Below are 18,698 nucleotides of genomic sequence, written 5' to 3'. Positions count from 1 at the left end.
TTCACCAAAGGGTTGAACGCACAGGCAACATTTGCAATGTTTAAATCTAAACCAAATATCTCATTGTTCTACATCTAAGCTGGCTCACAGGCCACAAAACGTAAGGGAGAAGCTATACTAGCAAGCACTAGACCGCGCACTCGTCTAGACATCACCTGAAAGAACACAATAAACATGGGACAACGCCCTGTCAGCGAATAATGCTGGTAACCCACCAATACATGTGAAATAACATACATAGGTAAGATATACATTTGCAAAGCCATTTTCGAAATGGAATACATATATATAAGTCAAAAACCAAGAGTAATCGTCAACACAAGACTTAACACTCTCAACAAGAACACGGGAACACATCCCAAGACCACAAGGACAACAACAACTCAAAAGGATAAAGACAAGACCAATGGCAACACATGCCTTTGTGACTACACACGTCACAAGAAGAGAACTCACAACAACGGCTACACAAGCCCTCGTGACATCACCCATCACGAGTTGATATTCCTTCCTTATGCCCAGTTCCAACCTTATGGCTACCCCCAACCTTATATCTAGTTCCAACCTTTACCTCCAGGACCCCTGTACACCAAGTCCAACCTTTTCCCTCCGAGGACCGTCGTCCCCTCTCCAACAGATCTCCAACAGAACCACCGATTTCATAGTACACGAGGGTACCGATCACACACACGGCAACACATGCCACCCAAGAAACACGTGAACCTTACACAAAGGTCACAACTCCATAATCACGTCATGGCCACCACGAGGACCAATGCAATACCTTGGTGACTAGTTTCCCATACCACTAATCGTGCAATCCAGGTAAAGCCACACACACATCACACCACAACAGGAATCAATCAACGGATCACAACGAAGATATGAAACCATATTCAATCAAGGAATGGATCACAGTCCAACAACAACAACGATGAATAACACAAGTTATCATCAACCAATAAGAAGGTACAAACAACACATACGCTAGCATTTAAACACTGAACTAGCATGCTTATCAAACGGGTAAACCAAACGTAGTTCCGAAGAACACACAAGACTCATCACGGTTCAACGAAACACAATGTTGAACACTTAGCACGATTCAAGACACCAGAACCTACATGGATTCCTACCATATAGTTCTAAACATACGAAACATCAAGGAAACACTCAAATAGTTCCACAAAAGAACATCGGGAAGTCAAAAGACCAAATACCGAGTTAAAAGAATCACGGGGAACAAATCCCCCAACAACACCACATCGTACCCCGCGGGTGGGCCCACGGGTAGGCCCCTACACGTGGTCCTGCCCGCGGGTACAAGCCTTCCAACCTCATGTATCCCGCGGGTGGGCGGCGGGTGGGCCTCCTACCCGCCGTTCCGCCCGCGGGTACAAGCCTGTACCACAACAAAACACTTTGCGAATTTTCATCTCCAAACTCAAATTCAAGTCCAAAACATGCCAAATCTCACCAAATACAACAAAATGACTTGAATCAAAGGAATAGCCAAGCAATGGCACACAAGAACCCTAAACACAAGCTCTAGATATGCATTTTCACAAGACAATGCATAAACTCTCACATTTCATAGCAAAACACATGTAGAATCCAAGAAATATTCACATAGGTAAGCAAAATAGATTTTGTAGAGCATGGGTTACCTCTTGAAGACTAAAGACTTCACTTTACACCTCAACAAGCTCCTCACAAAGCTCACCTTCCAAACCCACTTCAAGAACATACCAAAAGATCATAAAGATCCTATCTTTAAGAAAAGACACCTTAGGTAAAACTAAAAAACACAAGATGAACTTAGATCTTACCCTCCTAGATGCCCAAATATATGAAAGGTTGAATCTTGGAAGCACCTCTTGAAGTTTTGGCAAGGCTCCAACTTGGCTTGGAAGGAAAGCTATCTACCTTTTTAGAGAGAAGGTGGAGCTAGATTTTGAGAAAGTGTAAGGAAAGAATGAAGGTGGTCTACTAGGTTAGGTTACAATACTAACACCAAGTGAAAGGTCAAGAATACCCTTATTAACATAAGGAAATGTAAGAGAACAAGGGAACTCCCTATAAAGCTTAAGGTACAACTTTGACTTTGGGGTTGACTAGTTAATTACTAGTCCCCGACTATTGAATTTTTAAGATTTTTAGGAATTAAACCATAAATTGAAATAGGGTTAATTACTCAATTAATTCCCTTAATTGAATTTGGATTTCGGGGTGTCACAAAGCTACTGATCAAGTTCCTAGCCAGCAGAATCAGCAGGAGGCAAGTGATCCAGTTCCTAGGCAGCAGCAGGAGGAAGCAAGTAATCCAGTTCCTATTAAGCAGGAGGAGTCAACTAATCAAGGAGGCAACAACAAGGCCACAAAGAAAAGGCAATCGAATCGTAAGAAGCCCTACTATACAAGGAGCAAGACCACCTTCAAGTCCAAATTCTATGGAAACAATGATGACCCTATCAACATTGAGTGAATTAAGTTTAGACTATGGTTTTTGGTTTTCGAAACTGTAATGGAGAATTGCAAATGTATTGATTTTTGGCTTTTGAAATGTAAATGCTAAGTTGTATTGGTCAGTTTCTATTGACAGTTTGAATTCACAAGATCAATGAATGAAGATGATGCCTTTGCAAAATTTCATTACTTGACAGTTTGCAATTCATTACCTGTTTTGACAGTTTGCAATTCATTATCAAATGAGCAATTCATTACCAGTTCATGAATTCACTCAAATGAGCAATTCATTACCAAATGGATAACTTCATACATTAGAATTCAAAGGCCATTTCATACATTACACAATTCAAATGCCATTTCATACAACTACACAATTCAAAGATCACTGCCACAATACTGACTACCAATATAACCTACAAAAATTAAAATCATTATTCCTACAATCTTCTTCAACACATTTCCAGCCTCCTTCTTATCACCTTCAATCTTCATATTCAATGTTCTTATATCTTCCTCTAGTCTATTAATGCGTTTAAGCAATCCCGGAATTATTCGCTTCGAACGGTAACACATTGGAGGATCATACCAATCCAGAAATCCACACCCAACCTGCCTTTGACTCTGATTTAAACAAAATTCAGAAACCAAACAAAAACCAAATCAATTTCTTTTCAAACTGGAACACTGAAAAAAAAAACAAAAACAAAAACAAAAACAAAAAAAAAAAAAACAAAATTTACTTACACTACCACCGGAGCATTGCCAAAATCTCCGACCTGGATTTTCATTAGTCCATAGAGTTCGAATCTTGAGTTGGTGACCACATCTACAATGGAGAATTGGGAACCTTTCCCCAAATTCATAGTACTCATTACCAGTATTGGAAGAAGAAGAATATACACTACTCATAACCACGTAAGAAGAATCGCGACGCTGAAACCTTCATCTATGTTATTGTAATCTTCAATTCGTCTGGGAACCTTCGTCTTCCTCTTCCTTCTAATTTGCGTCGATTCGTCTGGGAAGGAACAACAACCAGCGACAATTTATGTAGAGCAAATTAGTTGTATGCGGGTCAGGTATGCTTCGAATTTGGTCAACAAATCGTAGAAACAACATGAAAATACTATTTTTCCCCTTCCAAATCGGTTTATTTGTTGACTTGTGTTTTTCCGGTCACAAATCGCCGTTAATTTGGCCGGCGTGACCAAAATTGATAGAAATCGCATAGTCAAGGTACTAAATTAACATTTTTGATAGTCAAGTGCTGTAATTAACACACCACTAATAGTCAGTGGACCAAAATTGAAATTTTCGCTATTCATTATATTGTGTTTATGTGTATGTGTATTATGAACATGAATTTTATTTTTGGACCAGGGTCCACAGTGCACCGTAGACCCTAGTTCGCGATATAACGGTTGTTTATATACCCCTAGCTATAACACCAATAACACGTAAGTATGTTAATTAATTATCAATAGTCATTGTGTGGACTGTAATCCACACAGCTATGTGTGGACTACGGTCCAAAAACAACATTGTTTTGCTTAATTTTATTTTTTTCGCGCGTCCAACTGTAACATACATTTTTATAACTCATAATGTATACTATTCTAAAACATAATGTATATTATTCTAAAGCATAATATACATTATTTTTAAATATAATGTACACTATATTACCCCAAATGTTTCATTATTCTAACACATAATGTACATTATTCTAACATGTAATGTACATTATTTTAAAATATAATATACATTATTTTTACTCCTAATATTAACAATGATATTTTAGACCGTGGTCCACACAACAGTGTGGACCAATATCTACGAAATAACGACTGCCTCATAGCAGCGAAAGCAATATTAAAGATCAAAGTATCAGCCATAATAGGCATGCAACCATAGTTGACATGCGGTGAAAAATTAGACTGTATTTGAGATTATAAATACCATATACTTTATGTGTTATAAAATGTATATCCTATATCTCATCAATATAGATTTTATATAATAAGTCTAGTTAACTCTCACCACATAATTATAATATATATATATATATATATATATATATATATATATATAGTCATGTTGTTAGGTGTGGTCATATGGTCAATTATAGGCCATTAGATTAGATAGATCCAATGAATCATATTAATCAAGATTTTTTCAATATTTTAGCGCACATTCTCCTACCCAGTGAACTGCAAGGGTAAACTCGTCATAAAACACTGGAATATGGAAAATCACATTGTTGTGTGTTTTATTACACTATTGGTGCATGTTGTCAATACTGTTGGTGTATTCTGGAACCCGGCCGCTATAAATGGCCACTGTAATTACAATAACACAGGAATTCACCATTGGTGTTGATGGATTTAATTAACCCGGGGTGGACCCGAATCAATAAATCCGGATAAGAACGTAATATAATAAATAATAAACGAAATATAGAACGATGTCGTAAAGGTCGCTAGGGACCGTATATTATATTCATTGTCGTAGTATTTGGCTATTACAAAGATCCGATGGAACAAAGTGTGTAATAAGTGTAGAATATGTAATGAATCGCCCCTTGTTAGGACAAAGAGGGGGGTTTTTATACAAGCTAACCCCCAACCGCCTCCCCCTAAATCGGGGGGTGGTTAGATCTTAACTTTGACCGGGCCCGGGTGGACCGGGTCGGGTCGGGTCCCGAGCTCGGGTAGGACCGAGCTCCACGTAGGTCGGGTTGGGTCGGGGCACCTCCATGGTGCTCCGGGTCCGCGTTGCTCTTGGGCACCTCCGTGGTGCCCCGGGTCCGTGCTGCTTTTGGGCTCCACCAAGGTGCTCCGGGTCCATGTTGCTACCCCGGGTCAGGTCGTGGGTATAATATATCCATCAGGTGTGTTTCACTGTGGTGTGTTTTATAACACTATTGGTATATGTTGTCAACACTGTTGGTGTATTCTGGAACCCGCCCGCTATAAATGGCCACTGTAATTACCATAACACCCCCACTTACCAAAACGCACGAAAATCCTCAGAATTACCACTGTTATTAGATTAAACTGATTCAACGACACAGATACGACCACACGACCACACCTAATGACATGACCACATATGAGGGCTCTTCTATGTGTGTATATATATATATATATATATATATATATATATATATATATATATATATATATATATATTGTGAAAGGTTCCCGTGCGGTGGATTAATGTGCGTGAGATTTGTACTCAATGTGCGTGGGTGTTGTGCTTAATATGCCTGAGATTTGTACTTAATGTGCGTGAATGTGTAAAATGCAGCAGAAAATATTGATGTCAGCTTCTTCCCCATCCCAGTAGTCATTTGCCCCCTCCCTGATGATGATGATGGGAGGCGAGCTATGGTGGTTAAGAATTATGGGAATAATACAACAGAAATCCACACTTAGCTGCTGTGCAAATTTTACTGTGCGTGCGTCATTTATATAAACATTCAACTGCATTGAAGATAGCTGATAATCCAGAATCCATAGCCAAATTGAAGGAAGAAGTAACAATAAGCTTGGGCGTTAATGTGCGTGAGTTTCTGTTCTGCTTCCTTCTGAGCTCGTAATTATGAAATACGCACGCACATTAAGCACAAATCTCACACACATTAAACACAATACTCAGGCACATTAAGTACAAAACTCACGCATATTAACATGACGCACATTAAGTACAAATCTCAGGCACATTGAGTACAAATCTCACGCACATTAAGTATAAACCTCACGCATATTAATCCACCGCACATTCGCACGGGAAGTCACAAATTATATATAGGAATAAGGTTCAAATTGGCCACTGAACGTAACCTGAAAATGCAATTAGGCCACTGAACGAACAAAAAGTGCAATTAGGCCACTGAACACTCCAAAAACGGGCAATTAGGCCACTGAGCTCTCCAAACATATGCAATTTCACCGGATAGCAGGTTACCATCAATTTTAGCAGGTTACCTGCTTACGTGGCAGCTGAGTTGGCATTTTTAATAATTTTTAAATAATTTTTAATAATTTTTAATAACTGATTTTAATAATAAATTTTATAAAAAAATTGAAAAAAAATTAAATAAAAAATAAAATAAAGTCGTTTTTATTTTTTAAAAATTTTTTTAATTAAAAATTTATTATTAAAATTTATTAAAAATGATTTAAAATTTATTAAAAATGCCAACTCAGCTGCCACGTAAGCAGATAACCTGCTAAAATTGAGGGTAACCTGCTATCAGGTGAAATTGCACATTTTTGGAATGTTCAGTGGCCTAATTGCACTTTTTTTTCGTTCAGTGGCCTAATTGCATTTTCAGGTTACGTTCAGTGGCCAATTTGAACCTTATTCCTTATATATATATGAAAATCTTATACGCTATTCATTGATCTTCTTGGTCATAGCCAGTCAGCTACGGCCTATGGGTAGTTTATATTAATTTATATCCTTGTGGTCCTTTGTCAGCTAGGGTCACAAAACATGTTTCACCCAAAACGCAACTGGTGATGGCTTTCCTGTAAATCAAAGTGAGTTAATTATTGAAATATTTATTAAACATTTATTAATTGGAAAATTAAAAATTATATTTAGCATAGCCAAAATATCAAATTGTATTTACCCCTTGTTTTCTCAGTTTATACTTGGACTAGACTACACACCTAAGACTAATTTTGCATCCACTGAGTAGGATTTTAAAGCAGTACTCACTCATAACCAGTTAAGTTGAAAGAGATATATGCTTCATCTCATCGACACATGTAGTAAACAATTAATTGAAATGAAGTGAGATATGAGGGTGTGGGAATCATGAAGTGTTCATTGCAAAACAAGCAACACAAGATGAGAGGGATAGAACCAAAAGCTAAGCATATATAGGTGATATGACCCAAGCAATGAATTGAAGGACGACAAACACTATAAAACAATGATAGATGTTTTGGTGCGTTTTAGGTTTAGTGAAAGAGAAAGCATCAAACAAGGCAGGCAGGCATGCAGTGATGGGGAAATAATGGAACATCTCGAGAAGGAGTTGAGGGACGGCACGAAAACATCCAAAGACTAATATTCAAAGCATCATCCAACACAAAATCACAAATGGGAATATCTCTCTCTATCCATCTATTTATCTATCAAGTTGAATAATATAATGACCAATTCATCAAGTCGTCCCACAACGCAAAACACACTCCATCCCAACTTGGACATGAACGAAAGCCACACCCAGCCACTTGTGACTTGTCCTCAGTACTAAGTTAAAGTGAGATTGAAGTACAATGTTAGTAAGGCAATGAATCATGTTGTGTGTATTCGTATGGATTGAAGAATATACTTATTCCAATGTTACAATATTGCTTGACATTATCATGAGATGAGAATATTATTCTTTCAAAAGGCTGAACCCCAACTTTAAGGGCCCCACACCCCGACCCGACAGAACATTTTGGGAGGGGATGAGAATATTATTGCTTGACCCAATAGTCAATTATATTGGGATAGATACATCGCAAAATCATCTTATTTTTACTTCCCGACCCCAAGTCAGTTTCTACGTACCTTCATTTTTTTCTTAATATTTAATACACTAACTTTCTTTCTTTATGTTTGATGGACTAAAATCTTCACTAAATGTCAATGAAACATTTTGCCATTAACTTATAAAAAATGTTTATCTATAATTGACAAATGACAACATGATATGTTAACATTTAGTGAAACTTATGGTAAAAACTTGTATTTTTTTTTTTTAAATGCTACTGACTCTATTATATTGTAGTATCTGTTCAAACATATTTTCTCAACATAATGAAGCATACAGATATTGTGCGCATTTAATTTACCTCGAATAATTATAATTATATTTGAGGTAAACCAGCCTAAGTGCCTTCTGGTTACTAAAATAACAGTCTGACCAAATTGGCATGGGTTGTCTCTTGTGATTCATATATAATTAATTATATAGGAGCTGAGGTGGCATTCCTGTTGTAGTTGTTGAGATTGGGTAATTGTGAAATCATATATATATAGGGATGCACTCCTGTGAGCGAATATGAGGATGAATCAGCGCGTGACACGTGTCCAGATCTATGATTGCACCGCATCCGGATACGACCGCAAGGTCTCTCGGGCATGTTTGGGAGCCGTAATCGTGCAATCACGTAGTTGTTGCAGTGCAATCTTTCAAAAGTTCGCAGACTAAGGTTAGTTCTCACCTGATTATGATTATAATATATATATATATATATATATATATATATATATATATAGATCGTTGAACTCATTCCAAAAGTGTGCATTTGAATTTGTTGAGAATGGTTGTCCATCGATCATGTGAGGCACAATGGCCAGGGCAGCGACAACTCCATAGGGTTCCAAACTGGCATTAACTGGCAATGACCCATTACACATCTCCATCTCCATCTCCATTTCTATATCCACCAATTGCGTATGTACATACAATTTTATACTATTCCGTAAATCTTGAAATTTGTTCAGCCCACTGCTTTACTTTATTTTGGTCACATCCATTTTCAACTCAAATTTATTATTATTTGAAAAGGTACATAACATATCACCAAACAACACTCCCAAATTCTTTAGGAATTTTCTTATGATTCCATACTTATCTCAATCACTATTCTTTCTTAAGTTCTTTCTTTTTGGTTTTCAATACATGCATCTGATTAATTAAAATAATAATAAAGAATAACAAGATACACATTTAATTAGTCTCACAACTATTTTGGTTCAGTTCCTAAAGCGTTAGAGAAAAAATGACAAATTTAACCTCCAAACCGTGTGTGTTGTTTTAATAACAACCGAATGACATTTTGTTGAACAATAATAAACACTAAATTAAACATGATTTTTCATAGGATAAAGTATTGTGGTTCAAAGCATGTATATAAAGCCAAACATTGGAGAAAGGAAAAGGGTAAGAGCATCTTCTCTTCCAGAATAGGGCATCAGTTGAATCTGCAGATAGAAAAGAAATATAATAAACAGAAGAAAAAAAAAATGAATATATTAAAGGGTGGGTAGCAAATAGCATAATGTAGAGTTAAGGAAAGGGGTTTGTGAAATAATGCCAAGCAAAAAATGGCAGTAATAGAGAAAGGAGGAGAATAAAATAATGGTTAATGACAAGTTAGGCAAAAGTGGTTGATGTACAACCCATTTGGTCAAAGTGGCAGAATCGAAGCATGTGATGTTTTGGGGGTGTTGGGTTCCACCACCACCCAAGATCATCAACAGGGCCGTATTTTAAATTTTGGTGGCCCTGTTCTAGTAAATAAATGTGGCCCTACCAAAATCACAATTTTTAAAATTAATACATGTAAGTTTCGAACCATTGACCTCCAAGTTAAAATACAACAAATACACATTCTTACCATCTCTTCATGGAACCTTTTAAGTTTAATTAAAAACTTTTAATTTTTATTTATAAACTAGCTAGGTAAAAATTAAATATTGGACCTTTAAAATTTGGGGCCCCTCTAAAGTTGGGGGCCCTGTGCGGTAGCCCAGCTTGCACAGCCTAAAATCCGGCCCTGATCATCAACCCCTATTACTTGCCCACAACTCACACTTCCCTAAGCTATGCCCCAACATGCTTACTACCTCTTTTTTTTTTTCTCTTTTTTAATGCATGGCATGTTTGGTAAATAGCTATTAACTGATTAGGTTAGGGGTTTGAGTAGTTTATAGCAGTAGTTGATTGTAGAAAGATATTTGGTAAATTAGTTGTTAGTTGATAGTTAATCACATGTAAAATGATTTTTTTTTTAAACTGATTGGAAAAGCTGTTTTGAGCAACTTTTTGAATTTTAGCATTTTGAATCAATAATTTGTTACAAAAAGGTAATTAATCAAACACTTATATTGTATGTTTAACCAAGTCAAGCAGCTAATAGTGGTTAAATAAGCCAAAATTGGTTGATAAGCTAACCATGTTACCAAATATGGCCATTATGTTTCCTATTTCTAGTTTACAGTAGACTAATCTTAAGCCTCCAGTGTCCTTGTCTAAAAGCAGTTGAAAGAGGTAAATTACAAGTCGTCCTTCAATCCCCAAGTTCTCACCCCTTGCATGTACCGTGCGCACAGGGGGCCTTTATAACCTCTTATCAGTTAAGGTCTCTCAATGACCTCTAAATTTCAAGTGGGATTTAAACTCTCAGACTATGGAGTACAACTAAAGTTATTTATAATAGGCACAAGTGTCAAATAGGCCCATCTACTACTGGGAAGTGCTCAATTCCCACCACGAACTAAATTTGTTCAATTAGCTTTTTTTACAAGTTACCTATTTATTAATTATTAAAAAAATAAATAAATAAAATAAAATAATTAAAAAATTTTTTTTTTTAAAAAAAAAAAGATAATAACCACTGTCTGTCCGGCGAGGACAGCTGGTGGCTGCCAATTAACATACAGCAGTGGCTGTCCGGCGAGGACAGCCAGACAGCCACGACTGTCCAACTGAGATCCAGATCTGGACCTCAAACGGCCATGGACGGCCCTGCTGTCTGGGGACGTCCATGGCCGTTTGGAACAAGGGCCGTCGCCCTCGTTCCAGGTCCAGATCTGGACCTCAGCTGGCCAGCTGTGGCTGTCCGGTTGTCCTCGCCGGACAGCCACGACTGTATGTGAATGGGCAGCCAGCCGGTGGCTATTATCTTTTTTTTTTAATTATTTTTTTTAATAATTAATAAATAGGTAATCTGTTGGTAACTTGTAAAAAAAAATTAATTGAACAAATTTAGTTGGTAGATGGGCCTATTTGACACTTAATTTAGTTCGTGGTGGGAATTGAACACTTTCCAGTAGTAGATGGGTCTATTTGACACTTGTGCCTTTATAATATAATTTTTGTAATGTAATATTACATTTACTCTTAATTTTTATTCCACAAATTATATTTTAAACTTTGGGTTCATCTTGCAAGGTGTTTAAGCAAATTATTAAATTCTAAAATTTCTAAATTGCCTTTAATTTTAGTAGCTTAAAAGAAGGGAAAAAAAAGTGATTAGTAAAGTAAACTAGAGGGTGGGGGTGGTCATTTTAGTAATAGTTATTGGTTCGATGAAAGAAGAAAAAGTTTTAAATTATTAAAATAATGTACTCTTTCTATTTTTGAAAATGAAATCAAAGACAAAAAGAATATTGTAAAAAAATCATATTCTTGATAGAACCTTAATATATGTAAAGTTATAGTTACAATAGGCATAGATTTTTTGTTTGTTGATAATTTCATACTCCGTATTATTTTGTTCATATTGTCATTAAAATTATGAAACAAACTCCCCAATTAAGGGAGATGTCATTTCATACCGTCAAATCCTTTACTTCTAAAAAAGGATAGGATTATTAGGATAGAACACCCAATTATAAGAGAGAATAATGATAATACAAAACACTCAATTGGTATAAAAATAAAGTTTGGAAATAATAATTCGAGATTGAGACTCACCGGTCACAATGTAAAAACTCTGTCAAGTTGAGACATGGAAGGTCCTAAGGGTCGGAGATTGAACCTTTTGGGAACAATAATAATAATAATACTCCCGAGTAATAATAAGAATAAAGATTATTATTGATTAATTGAAGTCCGGCCAGTTTTGGTGGACGGATTAAACATTACAACCATTCAAACTTGTAGACACACAACAGTACAACTGCTGTCTACTAAGAATATATAAATACAAAATTACTAATAATAAATATATATAAATCATCAAACAGGGCTGTAAAATCAAACCAAAACATGACCCCAACCCCTTCCTCTAACAAAAATTGGGATTTTCTTTATTCTTTCACCCATTCAAACAGCAAAGGAAAAACTGCAATCCATCACAGTTTGTGGCTTGAACCAACCAAATTGACCATAAAAACCTGTGTTTCTTTCTTCCATTCTTTTTCTTCTCAAATATTTCATTAAGGCTTGACCAACAAAACATTTTATTCTTTAAATCCTAAACCTACCCACAAAAAAACCCATTTTCTTTCACAATATTTTGATCCAACATTTTTTGCCTCCTTCTCCTTAAGACTAACAACCTACTACTACTACCATTAATGCAGTTGCTAACATAAATTATACCCTATACTTCACTTTCCCTATTAGAAAACTACCTAAGACAAACTTCCTTGTTTCCAAATACTAATCTTGAGGAATAGCTTCCAAAATCCCAAAAATGTATTAGTAAGTCCACTCCTGAGGAAGGCGGAGCTCGTGGTGGTGCTTTGCCATGCCCTGCGGGGGGTTGTGCTTCTTCGGTTGAGCCAAGACGGCAGCATTGCTCCTATGGTTCCTTAGACCAGCACCATCTGAAAAGAAATAAAGAAAGGATTAAGTCATGGTACTATTAGATCAAGCGTTACACATCACGCCAAAAGCTATAACTCAGAGTCAAGACGCCACTTTATTATACAACTACCACATTTTCAAGAGACAAGATGTTGGACTTGACCCTTTACCAGCCTTAGCCCAACAATCCTCTAGCCACCCATCAATCCCCCTAATCACTAATGACTGGACTTAGCCCTTTACCGACCCCACTCAATCGTCCCCTAGCCACCATAACTTAACCCTTTACTCACCTTCGCTCAACAATCCCCTGAGTCACCAATGACTGGACTAGACTAGGCCCTTTACCTCAACAATCCCCTAGCCACCAATGGTGGGATGGGCCCTTTACCGGCCTTTGCTCAACAATCCCTTAGCCACGGATGACTAGACTAGACTTGACCCTTTACTAGCCTCTGCTCAACAATCCCCTAGCCACCAATGGTGGGACTTAGACCTTTACTGGCCTCCGCCCAACGGGTAAAATAACATATTTAAACATACAAATACACAAATGGCAACAAAGACAAGATTTGTACCATAGTCATGAGTAAAGGCAGCAGCATTGGCATTGAACCTAGGTTGCAGACCCTGAGGAGGGTGATGGGAGTCAGCCACATTCAGGTTCAGGGCCTGGACCACCCTGTCTGGCAGTAAAACTGTGGAGCACCCTGCACATATTTGCCACAATAATCTTATTAATCCCAGTAGGGTAACCACTAACCACTAAATAAATATCAATATTCAAAGTAGAAAACAAAAGTGTTGAAGAAACAGATCAGATCTGGGCCAACATGGTGAGATAATTCTGTGATTTTACAACTTATACCACACACCATGTGAACAGAACCAAAAGAAGACAGCTCCCACACTAACAACACTACAAAACCCCTCTCATTTTCCACCATATCAGACACTGTTTGTTTCTCTTGAATATTAAATGCAAAGTCAAGTTGTGAATGCATGTTAGAGTGGGTGGGGACCCATAAACCCACCTGGCTTCTTGCGAGATTCAGACGGATTCCCAGTTCTTCTGGGGATGAAAACGCCCGTCCCGGAGCACTCCCTTTTTGCGCCGCCGCCGCCGGCCGGATTTCCAAGAAACACCGCTCTCATCCCGGACCCAGGGAGCTGCTGTTGCTGAGACTGTTGCAGGGTCGGCCAAGCAGACGGCGGCCGGAATCCCACACCTCCACCGCCGTTCTTGGCGATTCTGCTTTGGTTCACCGCCTGATATGGCCCAATGCTCCCTCCTTGCTGATTCTTCACCATCTGGAGCTGTTTCAGTCGCTGAAACTGCCAATTTTTAAGAACAAATTTAGCATTTAGGTTACCCAGAAGCTTACCAAGAACAATAATGGATGAAAACTTACTTGAGCCAGCTGCAACTGCTGATAAGTAGAGAGCTGGGGATTTTGGGGAGTAGAGGTTTTGTGAGAAGGAACAGTGACGGGACTGGGTCTCCTAGGAGGAGCCCAGACTCCATTTTTGCTCTGGTATAGCGCCGCCGCAGCTTCCTCCATCAGTTTCATCCTCGCCACCTCGCCGGCGGCGGCGTAGAGCAGATCCCAAGCACCGTCGTCGGCGTTGCGCGCCATTTCCGGCGTCGGGGGAGAAGAGACCCGCGAGGGATAGTTAGGGCTGCACCCACACCCACCACCAAGAACCCCACACAGCGTGGATTGAGGCGAACCAGACAGACGCCATGCCTGCAAAAACCATTAAAAAAAAAACCCCCCAAATATCAGATAAAACGTTAACCAGAGCACAAAGAAGAAGAAGAAAAGGTGAAAATCGCTGGAGCAAAACCTTGGTGTTTTCGTGGTCATAAACAGAGTCGTGAAGAGTGGACTGAGCCATTTTGCGGGTTAACCCAGTGATGTAGTCATCCTCGTCGCTCTCCGTCTCGGTTAACGACTCAACGGGTGAACTCAGATCGGAGGTCGAGCTGAGAAAAGCACCGAACCCGCCATAGCCAAGCTCCTGAGGAGCCCCAAAATCTCTGCCCAAACCCATTCCCTTGTTACCACCATTGCCCTTGCTCGCGGCTTTCTTGAAGTCCATGAGCAAGTCATCCTCAGTGAGGAACTGGGGCGGAAGCCAGTACTCACAGTCATCCAACTCTTCCGCCATTTTCAACCAGCAAAGCAAGAAAAAAAAGGCTTGTGGGTGGGTTGCGATTCACGAAGGTGCGCTTTAATTCAAAGCTTTGCTGCTTCTTTAAGGTTTAATCGAGAGGGGAAAAGGGCCCAGCAAAAATCAAGAATGAGAGGAGAGAGAGAGAGAGAGATTTTGCAGTGAAGCAGAGAGGAATGTGAAATGAGACTTTTGTGGGAGTATGAGAGAGAGAAGCAAGGGGTTTATATAGACCTTGCTCTTTCTCTTTTCTCTTTTTTTTTTTTTTCTTATTTACAAATTTTAATTTTAATTTAATTATTAGATTACGTAATATTTAACTTAATTTATTCATATACCAGGACTATGTGGTCTAATGGTATCCGGGTTGGACTTCCATTTGGAAGGTTGTAAGTTCGAGCCTTAGTGAAGGCGTTATTAGCTCTTTGTGTTTCAGTAGGTTGAGAAAGTATATGAACAGATACTACTATGTAATAGAGCTAGTAGCATTCAAAAAAAAAACTTAATTTATTCATATTAATAACATCCATTTTATCAATCATTTTCACAATATATCATATATGTCATAATACATAATACCCTATTTTTTCTTATTAATTTCTTATGAGAGATTTCAAATTTATGGAAAAATTATTATTTAAAAAATACCAAAAAGTTAATTTTAAATTCAAATGATAAATATAAGGAATATACGACGGAGATTGTGCTTTGACAGAAGCGCCCCGGGTGTTGGGACTCGAGAGGTGTAAAGTGGGGCATTGGTTCACAAGGATAAGAGTATCTACGATGTTGGGTTTTTGCATAATTTTTAAGAAGGCCATGTAAGAGAGAGACAAAAATGAGAGAGAAAAAGAAAAAGAAACAAAAAAAGAATTTGACAATTTTTTTTTTTTTTAGAAAAAGGGGAAAGAAACGGTTTCTAGTTAGATTAATCACCAGCTGGCGGCCAATCTAAGGCAGTGGACAGTGAGATGCAACTGTGTCTCACTGTCTTTATTTTATTTTATTTTTTAATGACAAAACCAATACATTGTAGGAGTTAAATGCAAAAAAAAAAAAAAAAAAAAAAAAAAAAAAAAAAAAGCATTCCCATCAATAAAAATCAATCATTTTTCTTTATAGTGTTTCAAAAACCATTAAAAATTCACCGTTATGGATGATCTAAGAGAAGAGTAAGTACCCACCTAGTAACAAAAGCAAGTGGAGAATAGAAAGTCAGTTATTGCCAAATAAGAAAGGATCTATACATGAGAGCGCGAATTTAAAAACAAACTTGTCCAGCACATTGTGAGTTAATTCCATTTATTACACTATAAATGTGATTATGGGCATAATAAGAATAATTATGTGTATAAAAAGTATATTTTAAACATTTTTACTTTTTACCAAATAAAGTAATAATCTATTTATAATTTAAAATAAACTATAAATTTTTAAACTTTCAAAATATGATATTTAAAAAAATGTCTTAAGGATGTCAATTAAAAGTATCAATAAATTTTACGCCCTTAATATATATTAATTTTATTTATGAATTAGCACACTGACTAAATGCATATATACTTTAATTAGTTTCTTTAGAAAATTTGTTAAAATTAGGCATATAATTTAAAGAAAAATGTCATTTAAATCAAAGTTTGTATAAATATTTTTTCACAAATTTGATATGTGATAACTGTCACAGCCTTTTATATTTATTGACTAGCAATAAATTAACCCACTCAATTTATGAGTTAATCGATTACATAAAGCAAAATATTTATATGAGAACTTTTGGTTTACAATTTATTCTAATTTAGGTCCATGGGTCCATACCAGGACTATGTGGTCTAATGGTACCCGGGTTGGACTTCCATCTGGAAGATTGTGAGATCGAGCCTCAGTGGAGGCGGTTATTGGCTCTTTGTGTTTCAATAGGTTGAGAAAGTATATGAGCAGATACTACAATGTAATAGAATAACATTTAGATTTATAATATTCGAATCTTATTTTTTCACTTTTTTTTATGTTCAATCTCTTAATAAATATTTTTTTTAAAAAAAAAAAAAAAAACCTCATTTCTAATCCCTCATTTTAAAAAATCGTTCTAATTTTAATTTGCACTTTTGTAAATATTGTGTTCAATTTAGTAAATGAGAAAAGTTAAAAGTTATTTTAAACATTGAAAAATATTGGATTAAAGAACCCTACAATTAATACTTATTAGTCACATGTCATATTTTCATTAGATACATAAATTGTTTAGAGGAACCTCAATACAAAAAATCAAAAGCCATTTTTTTTATCAACAAGTGTGGTAATTGTAAAATGGGAAACATTTTCCAAAAATAATATAAATTAATGCGTTAATATAAATTATTATAATAAAAATAAGTATAATTAACACGTATGAATTAAATGATTAAGGTCACAAGAGTAATTAAGGTGGGGTAGGGTTGTGGTGGGTCCGTTATCTGATAGGGTCTTTCATGTTCGCGTGAACGTGCCCCACAAAGTGAGGCTGGCAGTTCTACGGTTACGGCTAAATTGTGGGCACCCACATGAAATTACAAAACGGTCACGCCACAATTATGGCTCAGTAATTACTATTCTCCCAAAATTCAAATTTTTAAATTATTTCTTTTCATTATTTTATGATCAAATAAATGGTTGTTTAATTTCAAAAATTGTCATAATCGACAAAAATAATCATATGTCTAAACGCAATTTATATTTTTCTATTTTTCGCATTATAATTTTTTTTAAAAAAAATCACTTACAACCTATTAAATTCACGAAATAAATTTTAAAAGAATATAAATACTACTCCATATGAAATATAATGAAATAGACAATGAATAAAATGTTAATCCTAATAATTGTATTGGATGATGAAGGAATAGAATCAATAGATGTTATTCTAGTGTTTGATTTGTTAAAAGAATGTAAATGTAATATTTTTTAAAAGACATAAATACAAAATACAAAATATGATAATAATAATAATAATAATAATAATAATAATAATAATAATAATAATAATAATAATAATAATAATAATAATAATAATAATATTTTTATTACGGAGTATTATATAAAAATGTAGTTCTATTATAGAAAAAATCATATAAAAAAATTAAACACCAAATACATCCATTATAGAATCATATAATTTCAAAAATTGTCATAATCCTTGTAAGGAGAATAACTCATTCCTTGAAATAGTACTCTTGAAAATAAAAAGGATTAACAAGAAACGAGATAGTCCAAATATTACCGTTGTCGGAACAGAGAGATTGAGACTAGGGAAATAATAATAATAATAATAATAATAATAATAATAATAATATAGAATGAAATATAGATATGGCATCCCAATCAGCTCAAACTTGTTGTTAACCTGTTAAAAATGCTAATTGTACTTTTTTCCGAGTTTATAGATGAATTTGGAGCTTATTTGAGTTCGGTGGCTTAATTGCTATCCCTAAATAGTTCAATGACTTATTTGTACCTTTTACTGAGATTTAATATGATTGTTTTACATAATTGGTATAATTATCACAAAACAAAATAGGAATTTTTGGATTTTTTTAAGCTAAGTTTGAAAAGTTTGGATATAATTGTCACAGAGTACACATTTTTAATTTTCCACCAATAAGCCAATATATAATAAACAATAAAAGTATCTAGTATTCTATTTTTTTTTTAAAACACAACTAGTTATTATTCATTTAAATTTAAATTACAT

The 18,698-nt window shown here is 36.0% G+C and overlaps 2 protein-coding genes across 3 annotated transcripts; both read right to left on the bottom strand.

Moving 5' to 3' along the window:
* Positions 1-2,844: 2,844 nt before the first annotated feature.
* On the bottom strand, positions 2,845-3,378 carry LOC109191851. The gene is made up of 2 exons (XM_019342527.1): positions 3,214-3,378; positions 2,845-3,090 (listed from the first exon to the last, which is right to left on the bottom strand). The coding sequence occupies exons 1-2, from the start codon at positions 3,376-3,378 to the stop codon at positions 2,845-2,847; spliced, it is 411 nt and encodes a 136-aa protein (XP_019198072.1).
* Positions 3,379-12,061: 8,683 nt separating this feature from the next.
* Positions 12,062-15,172, bottom strand: LOC109191910. Of its 2 annotated transcripts, none has more exons than XM_019342592.1 (5): positions 14,645-15,172; positions 14,209-14,544; positions 13,831-14,131; positions 13,371-13,506; positions 12,062-12,815 (listed from the first exon to the last, which is right to left on the bottom strand). In XM_019342592.1, exons 1-5 carry the CDS (start codon positions 14,966-14,968, stop codon positions 12,689-12,691), a joined length of 1,224 nt encoding a protein of 407 aa, XP_019198137.1. In that variant the 5' UTR covers positions 14,969-15,172; the 3' UTR covers positions 12,062-12,688. The 2 variants fall into 2 exon arrangements, with proteins under 2 accessions (XP_019198137.1, XP_019198138.1); XM_019342593.1 differs by having other exon boundaries at positions 12,062-12,816; positions 13,375-13,506.
* Positions 15,173-18,698: the final 3,526 nt, after the last annotated feature.

This window comes from Ipomoea nil, unplaced genomic scaffold (genome assembly GCF_001879475.1).
Source record: "Ipomoea nil cultivar Tokyo-kokei standard unplaced genomic scaffold, Asagao_1.1 scaffold1721, whole genome shotgun sequence".
NCBI lineage: Eukaryota > Viridiplantae > Streptophyta > Magnoliopsida > Solanales > Convolvulaceae > Ipomoea > Ipomoea nil.
Note: the sequence above shows the minus strand (reverse complement) of the source record. Positions and strands in the feature narration are given on the sequence as shown.